Here is a 14613-nt window from a genome sequence, read left to right as displayed (position 1 = left end):
ATTAGGACGGCGTTGAAAAATGTGCCTTTGTAAAAGTTTTAGAATTAGACAGAAATCAAAAGCAAGGCGTTGCCAATTACATTCCATTGTATTGTGAAGCTAGCCGTGGACTTTCTTATGTGGTATCAACCCGGGCCGTAGCCGCCGTAGCCAGCGCGTAGAATTGCAAAGAGAGGGAAAATACACTCCAAGACCACCCTTGAACTCCATATCCTAACCGGTCCATCCTCGCGTCCTTTTAGGCCTCAACGGGAGAAATGCAGCACGCTAGGCGCTCTCAACTCTGACCTTCTTGGCCGCACCCTGCTCCTCGCCGTCATCCACAGACTTACGCTTGCTGCCCGAGTCCTCGGCGGAGGAAGCAGCCATGTTCTTCACCCAACGAGCGTGCCAGTCAAGAATTCTGGCGTACTCGAGCTCGACGCTGACCAGGGCCTCGTTGAGCTTCTCTGACCGCTCAGACTGGTCCAGTTGACCGAGCACATCGGCATTCTGCCTGTACAGGCGCTGCTTCACAAACAGCTGCCACAGACGGTACTGATGCTTGTCCTGCTTGGTAGGTGTCGGCTTCTTCTCATCGCCGAATCCTACCCGGACAGACTCAGGAAGCTGTGACATGGTCTGAATCTCAATCAGGCGCTTGAACTGACGCTCGACGATCTTGGTCTTTTGACGGATCTCTCTAAGAAGCTCCTGGTCCACTAGGTCCTTGGGTACGGTGCCGCTGGGAGGGCTAGGGATAGCAATGCTCGTATTGATCTTCACCTTGCTGAACTCTGGCAGTGCCCGCAGGAAGGTGATGTCAGCCAAGTCGCGCATGTCATCGAAAGCCTCGTTGGGATCCTCCACAGTCAGCTCCAGGGTCTGTGGGTTGTTGTAGTAATGCTCGAAGATGGTCTTGTAGAGGCGGGCACCGATGCCCTTGCCCTGGAAAGGCGGCAAGATCAAGAACTGCGACAGACGAGATCGGCAGGGCAGCTCCTCCAGCAGGTTAAACTCCTCCTTTGGCAGATCCCACTCGGATGACGGCGGCGTCGGCGGCCGGAAACAGAAGAATTTGTAAATGGTTGAGTAACCGACAAAGGTGTAGGAAGGCTCGTCGGAGGTATCTGGGGATGTTTGCTTCCTGTACAGGAAGAATGTAGTCCAGCGATTGGCATCCTCGAGGACCTTCCACGGATCCTCCTCATTTTCCGGGTCGCGAGAGACGTACGAGCCACCTTCGATGAACATTGGAACCATAATCTCGACACGGGTGACGATTTGACGGACAGCAGGGTCCGCGAGGCTTCCCTTCCACACCTCGTACGTTCCGTCAGGCCCCTCGAAGCTCGAGTGTAGGCCGCCGGGAGGAGTCCAGTCGGCGGGTTGGCTCTGAGAGCTTGTGTTGAATTCGCGTGCGGGCTGGAAGGCGACTGCGATAGGTTCACGGTCAGCGAAATGTCTTCGTCCGCGACAGAGCAGCGTGACTTACCCAACGGCAGGTGCTCCTTCAGAGTCGCATCGACGTCTGCCGCCTCAGTCTCTCCAACGGACTGGAACTTCTTGCCGTAGGTTATCTGAACATTGGGGCGCATGTCGAACGTGCGATAGCGCAGGTTGATCCTGAGATCCTTGTATCCAAAGATGCGTTCATCATCGCCGAAGATGGAGTACGTAAACTTGGGGTTGAATGTGGCAATCGTCTTTGTAGCCCCGGTAGCAGGTGCGATCAAGCTGATGTTCAGCGATTCGGTGGCGTTGGCCGACCCTATCCAGCGTGTCAGTGATCGTTGCGACGATGGAGTACGAGGAAGTTGAGATTCATACACTCGTCAGTCTCAGCCATGGTATCGATGTAGGTATGGTGGGAGAGACGATGCTGTGAGTATTCTGCGGCCTTCTTGTGCGAACAAGGAAGTATTGCGATGAAAAATTCGTCGTCTCGCGGCTACAATAAAAGGCGCTCGAGGTTTTGTTTGTTTGTCGAGGTTGTCCTCGAGGGTCGATCGAGAGCTTCTTTTTTTGCGACGAAATCAGCCTCGGGGGGAACGCGCAGTCTAAAGCAGTGTCGCGACGAGACGCGCCTGTAAGTTAATTGAGCCCCGCTGCAGTTGGATTGAGTGGCTCACGACAGTCGAGCCCTCTTGGATCAATCGGTTCGAGGAGCGCTAGTACCTAAAATGCCTTAGCTCTGGTCTATCCTCACAGCAGCCGCAGAAGGAGCAAGCAGCAAGCAGCAGGAAGCAGGAAGCAGCTACGGGAAGGACCCACAGGATTACGACATGGGGTGACAAGGCCCAGAAGGGGGGCGCCTGGAGCCTAGGTACGCAGTAGAGGGGAATTTCAAGGGCATCAAGGGGGGTCACAGAAAGCGAGCAAGCAAGGAACCTTGGAAATGCCAATGGAAATGTCTAGCGACCAATGATGTTGCGCCCGCTGTCCCGGTAGGTGCGCCATCCATTGCGAGCCATCTCAGCTCCCCCAACCTCGACGATAATTCTCCCTGTGCACTCCTAGCTCTCGAATTTAACCTAAAGAGAAGGAAAGGGCAAAGAAAAGAGTCGAGGGCAGAAGTTCGAACAGCTCTATCTTTTTGGCCATCTGCCGATTTCCCACCTCAGCCAATCGCAACCGCGCCAGAGCTGCCATCGACAATTGAGGAACTTCAGACATGCTGGCGTGATCCAACAAAGCCTCGACCAGCCCTCTTCCACTCTCTCTTCTTACTCTTCCCTCTCAACCGTCCCTCTCCAATTTACGCACACGCCGAATCGCAGTCGGATCGACGCTCTCTACTCGAGTATGGGAGGACTACTGTTGCTGCTCTTGCTGAGCGTACGTACCCTTGTTCTCTTACACCAACCTTACCTGCCTTGACGTTGGGTAGCTTCAGCTCCTAGCCAGGCGGTAGACTTTAGAAGGCTATGCATAATAGAAAGCTAACAAATCATCTTCGCGATAGACGGTCATGGCCTTGGCGTAGGTTGCACACGGCGATGCTTGCCCCCCAGCCTTCCGAACCCTCCGTAAAACTGACGACGTATCCCGCGATTTCCCAGGTCCTTCTTCGCCGGCTCACTACCACTCGCGATAACCCTCACACAGTCGCAACTCCGATTGATATCAAGCGTGGGAGTCGGTATATTGGTCGGGACATCTATGATTGTCATCATACCCGAAGGTATCGAAGCTGTCACAACCACCGGCGGGCACTCGCATAGCAAAAGGAGCTTGGTGGATGCGGCTGGAAAGCAAGGGAGGCCCGCTATTCGATGGGTGACAGACGGAGAAATACCCCAGTTGGCAGACACTGTCAGCTCTGTGCGGATTGTTGAAGAAGAGCTTCATGCCATTGGCCGTGATGTGGAATACACTGCAAAGCTGCACAGTCGGGAGGAGCAGGACGAGCATGGCCACGAGCAACCCCCGGCAGCCGCCCCCGGCCCCGAACCTCATCACGATGAGCCGAAGCACGAGAACGAGGTACCGACCTTCTACATCGGCCTGTCCATGATCCTCGGCTTCGTTCTCATGTACCTCATCGACAGGCTGCCCCGTCACGCAGCAGGCGGCAGCGGATCAGAGCCGCAGATGCGTCACGTCAGTCTGGATAACCTTGGTGGTTCATCGAGCGTTGGCGACGAGGAAACGGAAGGCTTCCTCGGGCCTCTTGCGCCTCCACCAAAACAATCTCGAAGCCTAGCAACTACCATCGGTCTGGTGATCCATGCCGCAGCGGACGGCATTGCCATGGGCGCGTCCACGTCCACGTCAAACACCAAGTTGGGGCTTATAATATTCGTCGCCATTATGGTCCACAAGGCGCCCGCAGCATTTGGTCTGACATCGGTGCTTCTGAAGCAGGGATTGTCCAAACGAACGGCGCGAGGACATCTCATCGTCTTCAGCCTCGCTGCCCCTTTTGGAGCTCTTAGTACCTGGGCCATCATTCGAATCTTGGGCGGTGGAAATTTTGAGGGAGAATCTGGTCAGTGGTGGACGGGTATGCTTCTGCTCTTCTCAGCAGGAACGTTTCTGTAAGTTTGGACAACAGCCCACGGTTGAAGCGTGAAAAGCTACTGACGACCTGCCAGGTTTGTTGCGATGCATGCCATGCAGGAAGACGGTAGCTCTCCTAAGCACGAACACGGCGGCATGAACGGCTATTCCGACGGAAATGGCACACAAAGGGGCCAGCAGAGGCCGCAGATGCGTGATACTTTTGCGACAGTTGCTGGCATGCTCCTGCCGCTTCTTACCCAGTTTGGACATCACCACTGAGCGATTGCCTGTGCGATTGACAAAGGTCGCTTGTATCTCGAGAAAGAAAGAAAAAGGCGTAATGTCGGGACTTGTTGTACGAGTAAATCGTGGCACCAATAGGGCCAGGTCCTTCTGATACATGACGATGATAATTGTGTAGACTTCCATAACTTTGAGTCCGTATCTGAATCTGGAGGAAATAAGTCCAGATGATGTATTTTAGGAATCTGTACTATTAGATCGTCCAGAAGCGCTTTCGAATCCCCATAGAACGCATGGCAGTCGCAAAATTTCGCTTCGACGCGTTCCAGAAGCTGCAGTTCCGAGTCGAGTGGCTCGGAATCAATCTGAACCTTTCGAACTGACCCGGTGGTCCGTTGATCGGGGCCGAGGAGCGCGGCCTATGTGTGCTATGCTATTGCTAGGTATTGCTGGCGCAAGGATGGGAGGGGCCGGCTCGACGGGCGCCAGGGCAGCCCTTGTCGACCGAGCGTCCAAAGTTGAGCTAGGTTTTTGGTCGGGGTGTTTCAAGTTCGTACGACGACCTTGGCTCCAGCGAGGCGCTCATGGCGCCGCCTCCTGGCCACTGGGTTGGCTCAAAAGGATTGACGGCCCTTGACATCGCATTCGCTTGTCCTTGTCCGAGCCGGGGCGCGGAGAACCCTCGACGGAAAGAAGCAAATAGTATCCGTACTGTTCAAGTAGTAAGTAGGACGAGTCGAGGTTGAAAGAAGGAGAGGTGTCCGCAGCGTCAACGTCGAGGAAAAGATCTGCAAGGCTGAACGCTGCATTTGGATCACTACGCATCTGCTGGTTTGTTGTTCGTTACTTCAGGCCCAGATCATCCCATGAGTAAGCTGACATTGCCTGTCCTCCCATTATCGAACAATCCGATGTTTGAGAAGCAAGGAGGACTTGAGTTTCGAGAGAGTGAACCCTAGTGGGCCCGAGCGCAAGAGGATAACTGCACCCCTTCACTGTAACATCGAGGTAGATCTGAAGCATCTGAGCCGCCAGTGTCGCAAATGGATGGCCCTCTACAGCGTAGAGAGTAGAGAATGTTGCTGCCGCCTGCGCAGTTGCTGCTCACCATTGGCCAACTCTTTTGCAACTTTTCTCAGTCGCATTCAGCGGATGGTTCAGATGCAGATTTGCTTTTCGGCCCCATGGGACACATGGAGGTAAAAGTTCCCAGTATTGATTGTATCGCAACCATGCTAGTCGGATCGAGAGATAGGCTTGAGGAACGCGGGGCCAACAATAGGGACGCTCCCTTACAGGTAGGGAGGTCAATTCGGCAGCGACAGGTACTTGTCCAAAGGTAGACTTAGCGTCCAGGATCTGCAGTTCGGCTCGACTCGACTCGGGCACAAGCACGCTTCTTCCATTGGAAGAGAAAGCGGTTGAACTCTGGAAAACATGTTGCTGGCTGCCGCTGGTAAAGCGCAACTTGATAGTTTCAACCGACAGATTGACAGGGTACGAAGAAATACCAGAGAGTATCATAGGTAGTTTAGCGGGTTCTCTTGCTGGCAAGTCAACCACGTCCCGTGCGCTGTCGCAACGACCTGCCTAGTCTCCGTCCGCGAACGTCAACGAGTTGTTGTATCCGTATTCGTAGTGTTGTTGTGTCATTGGGTTCGACAACGAGCAGAGAAATGGCCAGAAGTCGTCTCTTTTCCAATCGAAAAGGCACTTATCCAAAGGCCAGAGCGCCGTCGCATGCGCATGGCTGCGGTGGAACCTGGGCGGAATTATGAGTCGATAGTTGCAAAGAAACACTGAATATGCGAAATTGGCTGTTCCTGCAAGACCTTGGAAGACAACATCCCAGACAATAGTGCCGAGTCTCAGGGTTCAGAGATGGGAGGGCGGCTGTGGCTGCCCTCCAAGACCGGGGAAAGACGCAGCGAAGTCATTTTTCAGCTTACACGCCAGACTCCGTGACTCTCCCATCGCGCCATTGTGCTTTCCCCATCCCAGGTTGAGAGAGAGGTGTGGGAACTTGAAAGAGCAGAGGGTACGGAGCGCCTGGCAAGCCAATAAGTGAGTGCGCTGGACGACTCGGGCCTGTGTAGAGTGAAGACAGACTCGTTCGCGACTTTGACATGAAAGAACCGATCGACGTCACGAATACCCACTACGGTGCCTCCCAAGTGCAGACGAGGTGGACACTAGTTGGTGGCATGTAAGCGCCGCTAACTCGGACCCTGCAGGCCACCCCGGAGGGCAGAGAGATGTGGTTTATTGTTTGCGGCGACTCCAAAGAATGTGAGACGTGCTCTTGACTCTCTCTGTCAGCTGGTCTTGGTTAGCCTGTAAAAGACAATAGACCCGAAAGTCAGTCATGCGTAGGTATGTACGAGCAACAATGGTCTTTGGAAGTCGGGGAAGTAGTGACAGCGTTGAAATGTCCGATCGCGACCAGTGTCGAAGGAATGGGTTTGTTGGCTTCCTTACGACCGCATTCGAGCTCTTCCGTGGCGATAACGGGCTGACAGAATCGGCAAGCCAACCGCCAAGGCCTACGAGAGAAAGTTGATAGTTGCCGAGACTGCCCATACCGTCATTACTTGTTCGTTTGTAGAGCGTTTTCAGAGCCCGTTGAAGGCTGTTAATCCAAAGCCGGAGGTAACAAAAGTGATGACAGGCTTGCCCCAAATGTCGATATCTAGATAGACTAGGACGAGCGGCCGACGTTGATATTCCTAGGCAAGAAAGCGAGCGTGTGCGTTTGTGTAGCTGGCAGTGGTTTCGCTGGTGGGTGAAAGTGTTGTGTGTGTGCGTGTCCGTCGTTTATTCGTAGTAGTACATGGACGAGGTGTGCCGGGGTGGTGTGCCTTCCATCGTAGACGATGTGCGCTTTGGGTAGATTACCAGGCCGGCTCTCGAGTGTCAAGTGTCAGAGCTGTAAAGGAGGGTTGGTGTCAGTTTAGAGGAGGACAGCACGGAACGAAACAACGCTAGAGAAAGACCCAGAATAAAAATCTGGTTTGTTTGGGAATCATGAGCCTGAGCCTGCGTCGGTGTCTGAAGAGAGAGAAATCCATATTGACGGTAGTCGTGTTGGTGCAAGAAAGGAGGCGGTGTGAGAATGAGTAGGCATTGTCTTTGTGTAGGTGATTCAACATGAGATGACGTTTCCTCCCCCTCTCGTCTTCCTTGGAGGCTTGCTTGATTACCTACCTACATGTCGAGTCGAAAAATTGAATTGTTGTTGGACTTACTTGTCTTGTACGAAAAGACGAGAGAGCTCTTTGTACCCTGGTCGGGTGTAAAGTAGGTAAGGTAGGTTGGTAAGGTAAGGTGAGGTACCTATCACCTGAGTACCTAGTGAGGACTGGCTTCGACAAGATCAATCAGCTTCAATGCGCCTTCCATCCATTCTTCGCCGCCCCTTCTTCTCTCCCTCTTCCGTCCATAGTGTGTCTGTGTTTCTCTCGCTCTCTCGCGGTTGGCATGCCGGATCCATTATGTGCCACCTACCAAATTAAGTAGTAAAGTAGTAACCCGTCGCTCAGGTCCGTATACAGAGTAGGCTGTAACTTTGGGTTTACCGTGTTGTATCCAAGTGGTGAAAGAAGACAAAGAAAGACGAATGCACCGTGACCTGGGTGGCACTGGTACTTGCACTTGCACCTGCCCTTGTCCCGCGTTCTGCTCCTTCCAATCCCTCCCCAAAATGCTCTCTACAACCGTGGAAGGCGCTGTACCTCGTACCTGCGTACCTACCTTTTTTCTACCCACATCGTCTCGAGCCCAGGCCTTCTTCGGCGCACCTGCTCCTAGCGCGGTCCCGTCGCGCCCCCTTGCCCTTCCCGTCCCGTCCTCTCTGCATCCTCCATCCTTTCCTTCCCCCGAAAACCAGGGCCACCCACCGCCTCCACCTTCGCCTTCGCCTTCACCTTCGCCTCTGAGGTGCGTTCCACCGTCACATTGCTTCCAGCTTGGTTTATTACCTGCCCATAGCCAGGTACCGTGCCTTTCAACTTGGCTCAGCGTCTTGAGCCTTGACTTCCTCTCGATCTCTCCTTCCGTCTGCACCAGCTCTGCCTTTCTTTGGTCTTGCTCGTCACGGTCCCCAAGTTCCAACTTCTTTCACCCATTTCCTTCCTCTTGTCTTCCCTGTCCGGAACACACACCCATCTCTCCCCCCCACACCCATCCACACACACTCTCTCGCAGAGGCGTACGGAGTAGACGTGCTCAGAGTCAGTCTGTCTTACCTCAAAGTGCCTGGGCCTATCTCGTCCCTCTCCTCCTTCACTCCCTCTTCCCCAAGATCCCCAATCCCGGCCTACAAACACTCTGCAGCTGGATTTCTCCTCTCCAATCCAATCCCATCCCTTCTCCTCTCTTTCTTCCCCCCTCCTACCCATCTTTACCATCGCTCCCTACAACGACAACCACAAAAAAAAAGGCGAGAGACATTACATTGCAGGGAGCTGCAAAAGGCATTTGGGCGTCAATCAAGCGAAATCCTCCGATACCACCAAACAATCCACTTTCTATTGAGTCGCCCTGGAGCATTCCACTACAAGGTCCAAGACGACCCACGCTTTCCGCTTGACACCTCCGATTGTTAAGCTTCCCGATTCCCGTTGGCCCCATACTCCGTACACATACAGCACGTACGCTATTCACTACCGCTGCGGCACCGCCAAATAGAACCTCCCATCGTTCCAAGTCGACTTCCGATCTAGAGATCGACCACCTTCAACGTTTCCCACCCGACGCCGCCACTTCCCCATGGGAGACATCCCACCGCCTTGCCCATACGCATTCGCACGCAATATCCAATATCGTCGCCGAACCGAGTCATTGCCGTCATCCGAGTCGCTCGAGCCCGTGAGACTTGCGCATTGATTTCCAACGTGCCTACGATTTGCCATCACCCCCTCGTGCTGTCGTACAGTCCTCGCCTCGACAGACTCGGCGGATATTGCGTCGACTTCACACTGACCAGGACTTTTTTCTTCTCTCCTTGCCCATCTGAGCTGTCGCGCCGACCTGGTCATTTCCTGAGAGTCCACTGATTTTCGATTATAAATGAACCCTCGGTAACGACTCCGCATACTACGAAACGGCCTCCGAGTCCACCTACGTTCGACGACCGCAGCAAGGGAACTCCTCTCGGCGAAGCGTTATTCACCCACGAATACTCAGTCGACGATAATTCCAAATACGATTGCTTCATATCACAAATCATCATGGCAGGCTACAACAATAGACCACTAAGTTTCTCTGAGAGAAGGGGGAGCATGCTCAGCGACGACATGACGCTCAACACTGGATCCAGTTCCAGCAGCACCAGACTCGAGAAGATGCCTCAAAGGCCGGGGCACATCAGAGGACCGCCCACGCCCAGCATGACTACTCCTGCTGCAGACTTCGATCAGCAGTTGACGGGCTCGCCACCTCCCCCGCCCACACCAGCTGCCTCGCCAGGCCCCTCACATCATCAACTCGACTGGAGCGATGCCGCCGACGACGAAGATTTCTTTCTTGCCAAAGTGCGCCATCACTTCAAGAACTCTGGCGCCCCTCACCGTACTCGCCTCCTGGCCGATCTTCTGAACATGTGCACAAGTCAACAGCTGAGCTTCGTTCACCAGTTCGTCAGCCCTCTTCTCAAGAAGGATCCATTCACGAGCCTTCCAGATGAGCTGTGTTTACGCGTAAGAAAGTCCCAAATTCCCAATTGGTTCGCTCTGCTGACTTAATCTACTCAAGATTCTCTCCTTTATAGATGACCCCAAGGTCTTGGCCCGTGCCTCGCAAGTATCCCGGAGATGGAGAGACTTGTTGAGTGATGACATGACGTGGAAGAACCTTTGTGTTAAGCACGACTACGGCAGACGCCTGTCTGAAGTTGCTTCATCGATGGGCAGCGGATCTCGACCTGGTGCCCAGCCTCTATGGGGAGACGACTACGCCAGCAGCAGTTTCCCAGGTGCGTTGCCTATGACGGCTCATGCTTCTGGATCCCGTAGTCTTGATGGGGCCGGCAATTCAAGACCCAAGATGAGGTCTTATAAATCGCACTTCAAGCAGCGATATCTCGTCGAGGCTGCCTGGAGATCCGGTGGCACTAGCACCACTAGGAACATCACTCAGGAAGGTGGTGTAGTTACGAGCTTGCACTTGACACCCAAGTACATTATCGTGGCCCTTGATAATGCCAAGATCCACGTCTTTGATACCAAGGGCAATCAGCAACGCACTCTACAGGGCCATGTCATGGGTGTCTGGGCGATGGTTCCTTGGGATGACATTCTCGTCAGTGGTGGGTGCGATCGTGACGTGCGGGTATGGAACTTGGCTACAGGGTATGTTGACTTGAAACGGTACAGCAGCTTTAGATATACTAACTTTGCCAGTGCTTGCCTCCACACGCTCCGTGGACATACATCAACGGTTCGGTGTCTGAAGATGTCTGATGCAAACACGGCGATTTCGGGCTCGCGCGATACGACGCTTCGAGTATGGGATATTCGCACCGGTTTATGCAGAAATGTTCTTGTCGGCCATGGCGCTAGTGTTCGATGCCTCGAGATCAAGGGAGACATCGTCGTGTCAGGCAGCTACGACACCATGGCGAAGGTCTGGAGCATATCTGAGGGCAGGTGCATCCAGACACTCCAAGGTCACTTCAGTCAGATCTACGCCATTGCCTTTGACGGCAAGAGAGTTGTCACTGGCAGTCTCGACACCAATGTCCGCATCTGGGATCCCAGGACAGCGTAAGTGCACTGGATATCACAGGTTTTTGTTCTGTTTTGGCATGCTAACCAATTTCAGTGAATGCCTGGCTATCCTGCAAGGTCACACCTCCCTCGTTGGTCAGCTGCAGATGCGTGGAGACACCCTCGTTACAGGCGGCTCAGATGGGTCAGTGCGAGTTTGGTCACTGGAGAAGATGTGCCCCATTCATCGGCTTGCGGCTCACGATAACAGCGTGACCAGCCTGCAGTTTGATGATACGAGGGTCGTCAGTGGTGGAAGTGACGGCCGGGTCAAGATCTGGGATCTGAAAACAGGTCACCTGGTCAGAGAGCTCATTGCTCAAGGAGAGGCAGTCTGGAGGGTGGCTTTTGAAGATGAGAAGTGTGTCGCTCTGGCTTTGCGACAAAACCGTACCGTCATGGAGGTAAGCTGTCGTTCTTTGGGAAATTTGGGTGGTTCTCGTTGCTAACCAAGATTACTAAGGTGTGGTCCTTCTCTCCTCCGGAAGATGTTCTTTACGACCGTCCACTCTCTCTTCAACAGCGAGTCCTTCAGGAGGCGCCAAATCGACCCTTGAGCGCCATGCAGCTCGACTATAGACAAACGCAGCCCACTGTCGCTGGGTCCAGTCGAGAAGCTGCTGGAAGTCAAGATGTTGACATGAGAGACGCTGGTCCTTCTACAGCCCCACTTCAGGGCGGTAACAAGACTTTCTTCCATGACGACTAGATGTAGTCGGCCGTACATGGAAGCCTCCCGCTTGGCTAGCTAATGGCTTTGAACGGCGATACGGATTCGGTCGCAGGTGCACCGAACAACTGCGTTACCATGGCATCAATGAGGCGTTGCGGTTTATTTGGTGATTGACGAATTCACACACGTCATGAAACGGCCATTTCCCACGAGCTCCCCTTCCTAGATTGGGGTAGCTTGAGAGATAAAAGTGTCGTCTTTTTTGGAGTTGGTCAGGAAGCATCATGTGCATTTCAAAGGATGGCCAGCATGGGTTTGACAGCATTGGGGATGCAATTTCAGTGGTTTAATGGCGACAATCGAAGGATTAAGACTTCAGGATGCGAGCTCAAGCAAGTTTGAGCATGCGGTCAGCCAAGCCAGACCTTTAATATACCCCGAGGTAGCGTATTATAGAGTTATATACCGCCTCAGAACAGGTGTGATGGACTTGCGGCTTGAGGCTTGAGCTCGATGCACGGAGTTCCGGTTTGATGTGCGATGAGTAAGGTACTTAATCTGACGTACTTTTCTGTTGTGCCTATCCGTACATGGACAAAGTATAAAGCCGCTGCCATTGTGGATTTTGTAATCATTCCTTGCAACCACGGGACATGGCATATGCGAAGGATGGGGAAATGCCCCCATTGACTTGGATAACCTATGGCATCATTCAAGTTCAATGGCATTCCTAAGTACCTAGTGACTAAGGTACCTCCGATCGGAAGCCATATTTCGTCCTAATCTGCTCTTATTGAGGTAACTTATTACGGATAGAGTAAGGTAGGGGTTTGGGTTTTCGCGGCGATTGGACCCAGTGCTGGGTTCTGTTTCCCTGCTATCTCCGAAGGCCGCTCTCGCTGTCCACTGAATGCGAACTCGATGGGACCCGTGCGAGAATATGACCGACCGTTGGAAGCCAGGCCCGCCAAAGTCACAGCGCGCTGGAAGTTCACACCTCGCAAATCCCGTTGAGGCAAGGTCACGTGTAAGCAGGCTAGCCACATACGGACTAGTAGTTTTCAACAAGCAGCAGCTCCCTTCCCAACCAACGCCGCGATTTTTCGGAGCTCCAGCGACCAAATAATTTGTTATCACCCTCCTTCCCCCGAACCCTTCTCATCCTCATCGTCCGGAGGCTCCATCATCACCACCCCCACGATGTTCTCCCGCGCGATCAGGTTAAACAGAGCAGTGCCTCTGCGCACTCGCGCCCCGGCCACTTTTGCTGCTGCATCCCGGTCCGTCACCACCAACGCTGCATCGGCAACTTTGGAGAAGGGAGTTCCCCAGGTCAGTTTGCGCTCTTTTCCCATCGCCACATTCGCCGGACATGCTGCGACAACAAAACGCCCCTGGATATGGAGGCATGCTCAATTGCATCCTGCTAACCTGCAATCCTATTCTAGTCCGACGATGAGCCTTTCCAGATCACCCTGAGCGATGAGAGCTTCGAGACCTACCAGCTCGACCCCCCGCCGTACACCCTCGATGTCACGAAGAAGGAACTGAAGCAGATGTACAAGGATATGGTTGTTGTCAGGTACGGACAAATTTGTCTCTCTGCGAAAACGTATTCGCTTTAGCTTTGTTACTCACCCTTTGCGCAGACAACTCGAGATGGCCGCCGATCGCTTGTACAAGGAGAAGAAGATTCGTGGTTTCTGCCACTTGTCCACCGGTCAGGAGGCTGTCGCTGTCGGCATTGAGCACGCTCTTACCCGCGAGGATGACTTGATCACTGCTTACCGTTGCCACGGCTTCGCCTACATGCGTGGCGGTACCGTCCGCTCCATCATTGGTGAGCTGTTGGGCCGCCGCGAGGGTATTGCGTACGGCAAGGGAGGTTCCATGCACATGTTCACCAAGGGTTTCTACGGTGGCAACGGTATCGTCGGTGCACAGGTGCCCGTCGGTGCTGGTCTGGCTTTCGCCCACAAGTACACTGGTCGCAAGAACGCCTCCGTTATCCTGTACGGTGACGGTGCCAGCAACCAGGGCCAGGTCTTCGAGGCTTTCAACATGGCTAAGCTCTGGAACTTGCCCGCCCTGTTCGGCTGCGAGAGTGAGTTTTGAACGCTACGAAAGGTCATCGCATCGGCCATGCTAACGAACTTCCCCAGACAACAAGTACGGTATGGGTACCGCTGCTGCTCGTTCATCAGCCCTCACAGATTACTACAAGCGCGGGCAGTACATTCCTGGTCTCAAGGTCAACGGCATGGACGTCCTCGCCGTCAAGGCCGCGGTCAAGTACGGAAAGGACTACGCTGTTGCCGAGAACGGACCCCTCGTCCTCGAGTACGTTACCTACCGCTACGGTGGTCACTCCATGTCCGACCCTGGTACCACCTACCGTACTCGTGAGGAGATCCAGCGCATGCGTTCCACCAACGACCCCATCGCCGGCCTCAAGCAGAAGATCATGGACTGGGAGGTTGTCACTGAGGACGAGCTCAAGACCATTGACAAGGAGGCCCGCAGCTTCGTCAACGAGGAGGTTGCCGCTGCTGAGGCCATGGCCGTCCCCGACACCACCCCCAAGATTCTCTACGAGGACATCTACGTCCCCGGTACCGAGCCCCAGTTCATCCGCGGCCGCACCCCTGATGAGACCTACTACTTCAACTAAATTCCTGCGCATGATGAATAATTGTTTCCTAACCTTTCTGTCCTATTGTACAATACCTACTAGCTAGAGAGGGTGAAGTGGTCACAATCTGAACATGGCCAGGGTCTGCAGATATCCTCCTGGTTCGACAAATTCTTAGTCCCTCTTTGTGACATCCAGCACACTGTGATATGACATGCACATTGCTCATGCCTCATAAAATTTGAAAAGCTCCTCTCGGCACGGCGCACTTACAATAGACCGACAACGGGCAGTCTTCTTCCAGTGCATTAAGCCCA

General features: G+C 53.7%; 4 protein-coding genes across 4 annotated transcripts; 3 read left to right on the top strand and 1 right to left on the bottom strand.

The window, feature by feature from the left end:
• Positions 1-267: 267 nt before the first annotated feature.
• On the bottom strand, positions 268-1828 carry CABS01_00048 (histone acetyl transferase HAT1; the record flags this gene model as incomplete). Its single annotated transcript, XM_060533432.1, has 3 exons — positions 268-1415; positions 1475-1750; positions 1810-1828. The coding sequence occupies 3 exons, from the start codon at positions 1826-1828 to the stop codon at positions 268-270; spliced, it is 1443 nt and encodes a 480-aa protein (XP_060405946.1).
• A 956-nt stretch (positions 1829-2784) lies between these two features.
• On the top strand, positions 2785-4263 carry CABS01_00047 (ZIP Zinc transporter; the record flags this gene model as incomplete). The annotated part of the gene is made up of 4 exons (XM_060533431.1): positions 2785-2817; positions 2945-2961; positions 3042-4019; positions 4077-4263. The coding sequence occupies 4 exons, from the start codon at positions 2785-2787 to the stop codon at positions 4261-4263; spliced, it is 1215 nt and encodes a 404-aa protein (XP_060405945.1).
• Positions 4264-9455: 5192 nt separating this feature from the next.
• Positions 9456-11700, top strand: CABS01_00046 (WD domain-containing protein; the record flags this gene model as incomplete). Its single annotated transcript, XM_060533430.1, has 5 exons — positions 9456-9923; positions 9979-10574; positions 10626-10988; positions 11047-11395; positions 11455-11700. The coding sequence occupies 5 exons, from the start codon at positions 9456-9458 to the stop codon at positions 11698-11700; spliced, it is 2022 nt and encodes a 673-aa protein (XP_060405944.1).
• Positions 11701-12864: 1164 nt separating this feature from the next.
• CABS01_00045 (pyruvate dehydrogenase E1 component) lies at positions 12865-14335 on the top strand (the record flags this gene model as incomplete). The annotated part of the gene is made up of 4 exons (XM_060533429.1): positions 12865-12996; positions 13113-13246; positions 13314-13768; positions 13827-14335. 4 exons carry the CDS (start codon positions 12865-12867, stop codon positions 14333-14335), a joined length of 1230 nt encoding a protein of 409 aa, XP_060405943.1.
• Between the last annotated feature and the right edge of the window lie 278 nt (positions 14336-14613).

This window comes from Colletotrichum abscissum, assembly GCF_030869225.1.
Source record: "Colletotrichum abscissum strain IMI 504890 chromosome Unknown Scaffold_1.1, whole genome shotgun sequence".
Classification (NCBI taxonomy): domain Eukaryota; kingdom Fungi; phylum Ascomycota; class Sordariomycetes; order Glomerellales; family Glomerellaceae; genus Colletotrichum; species Colletotrichum abscissum.
This window is presented reverse-complemented; position numbering and strand designations above follow the sequence as displayed.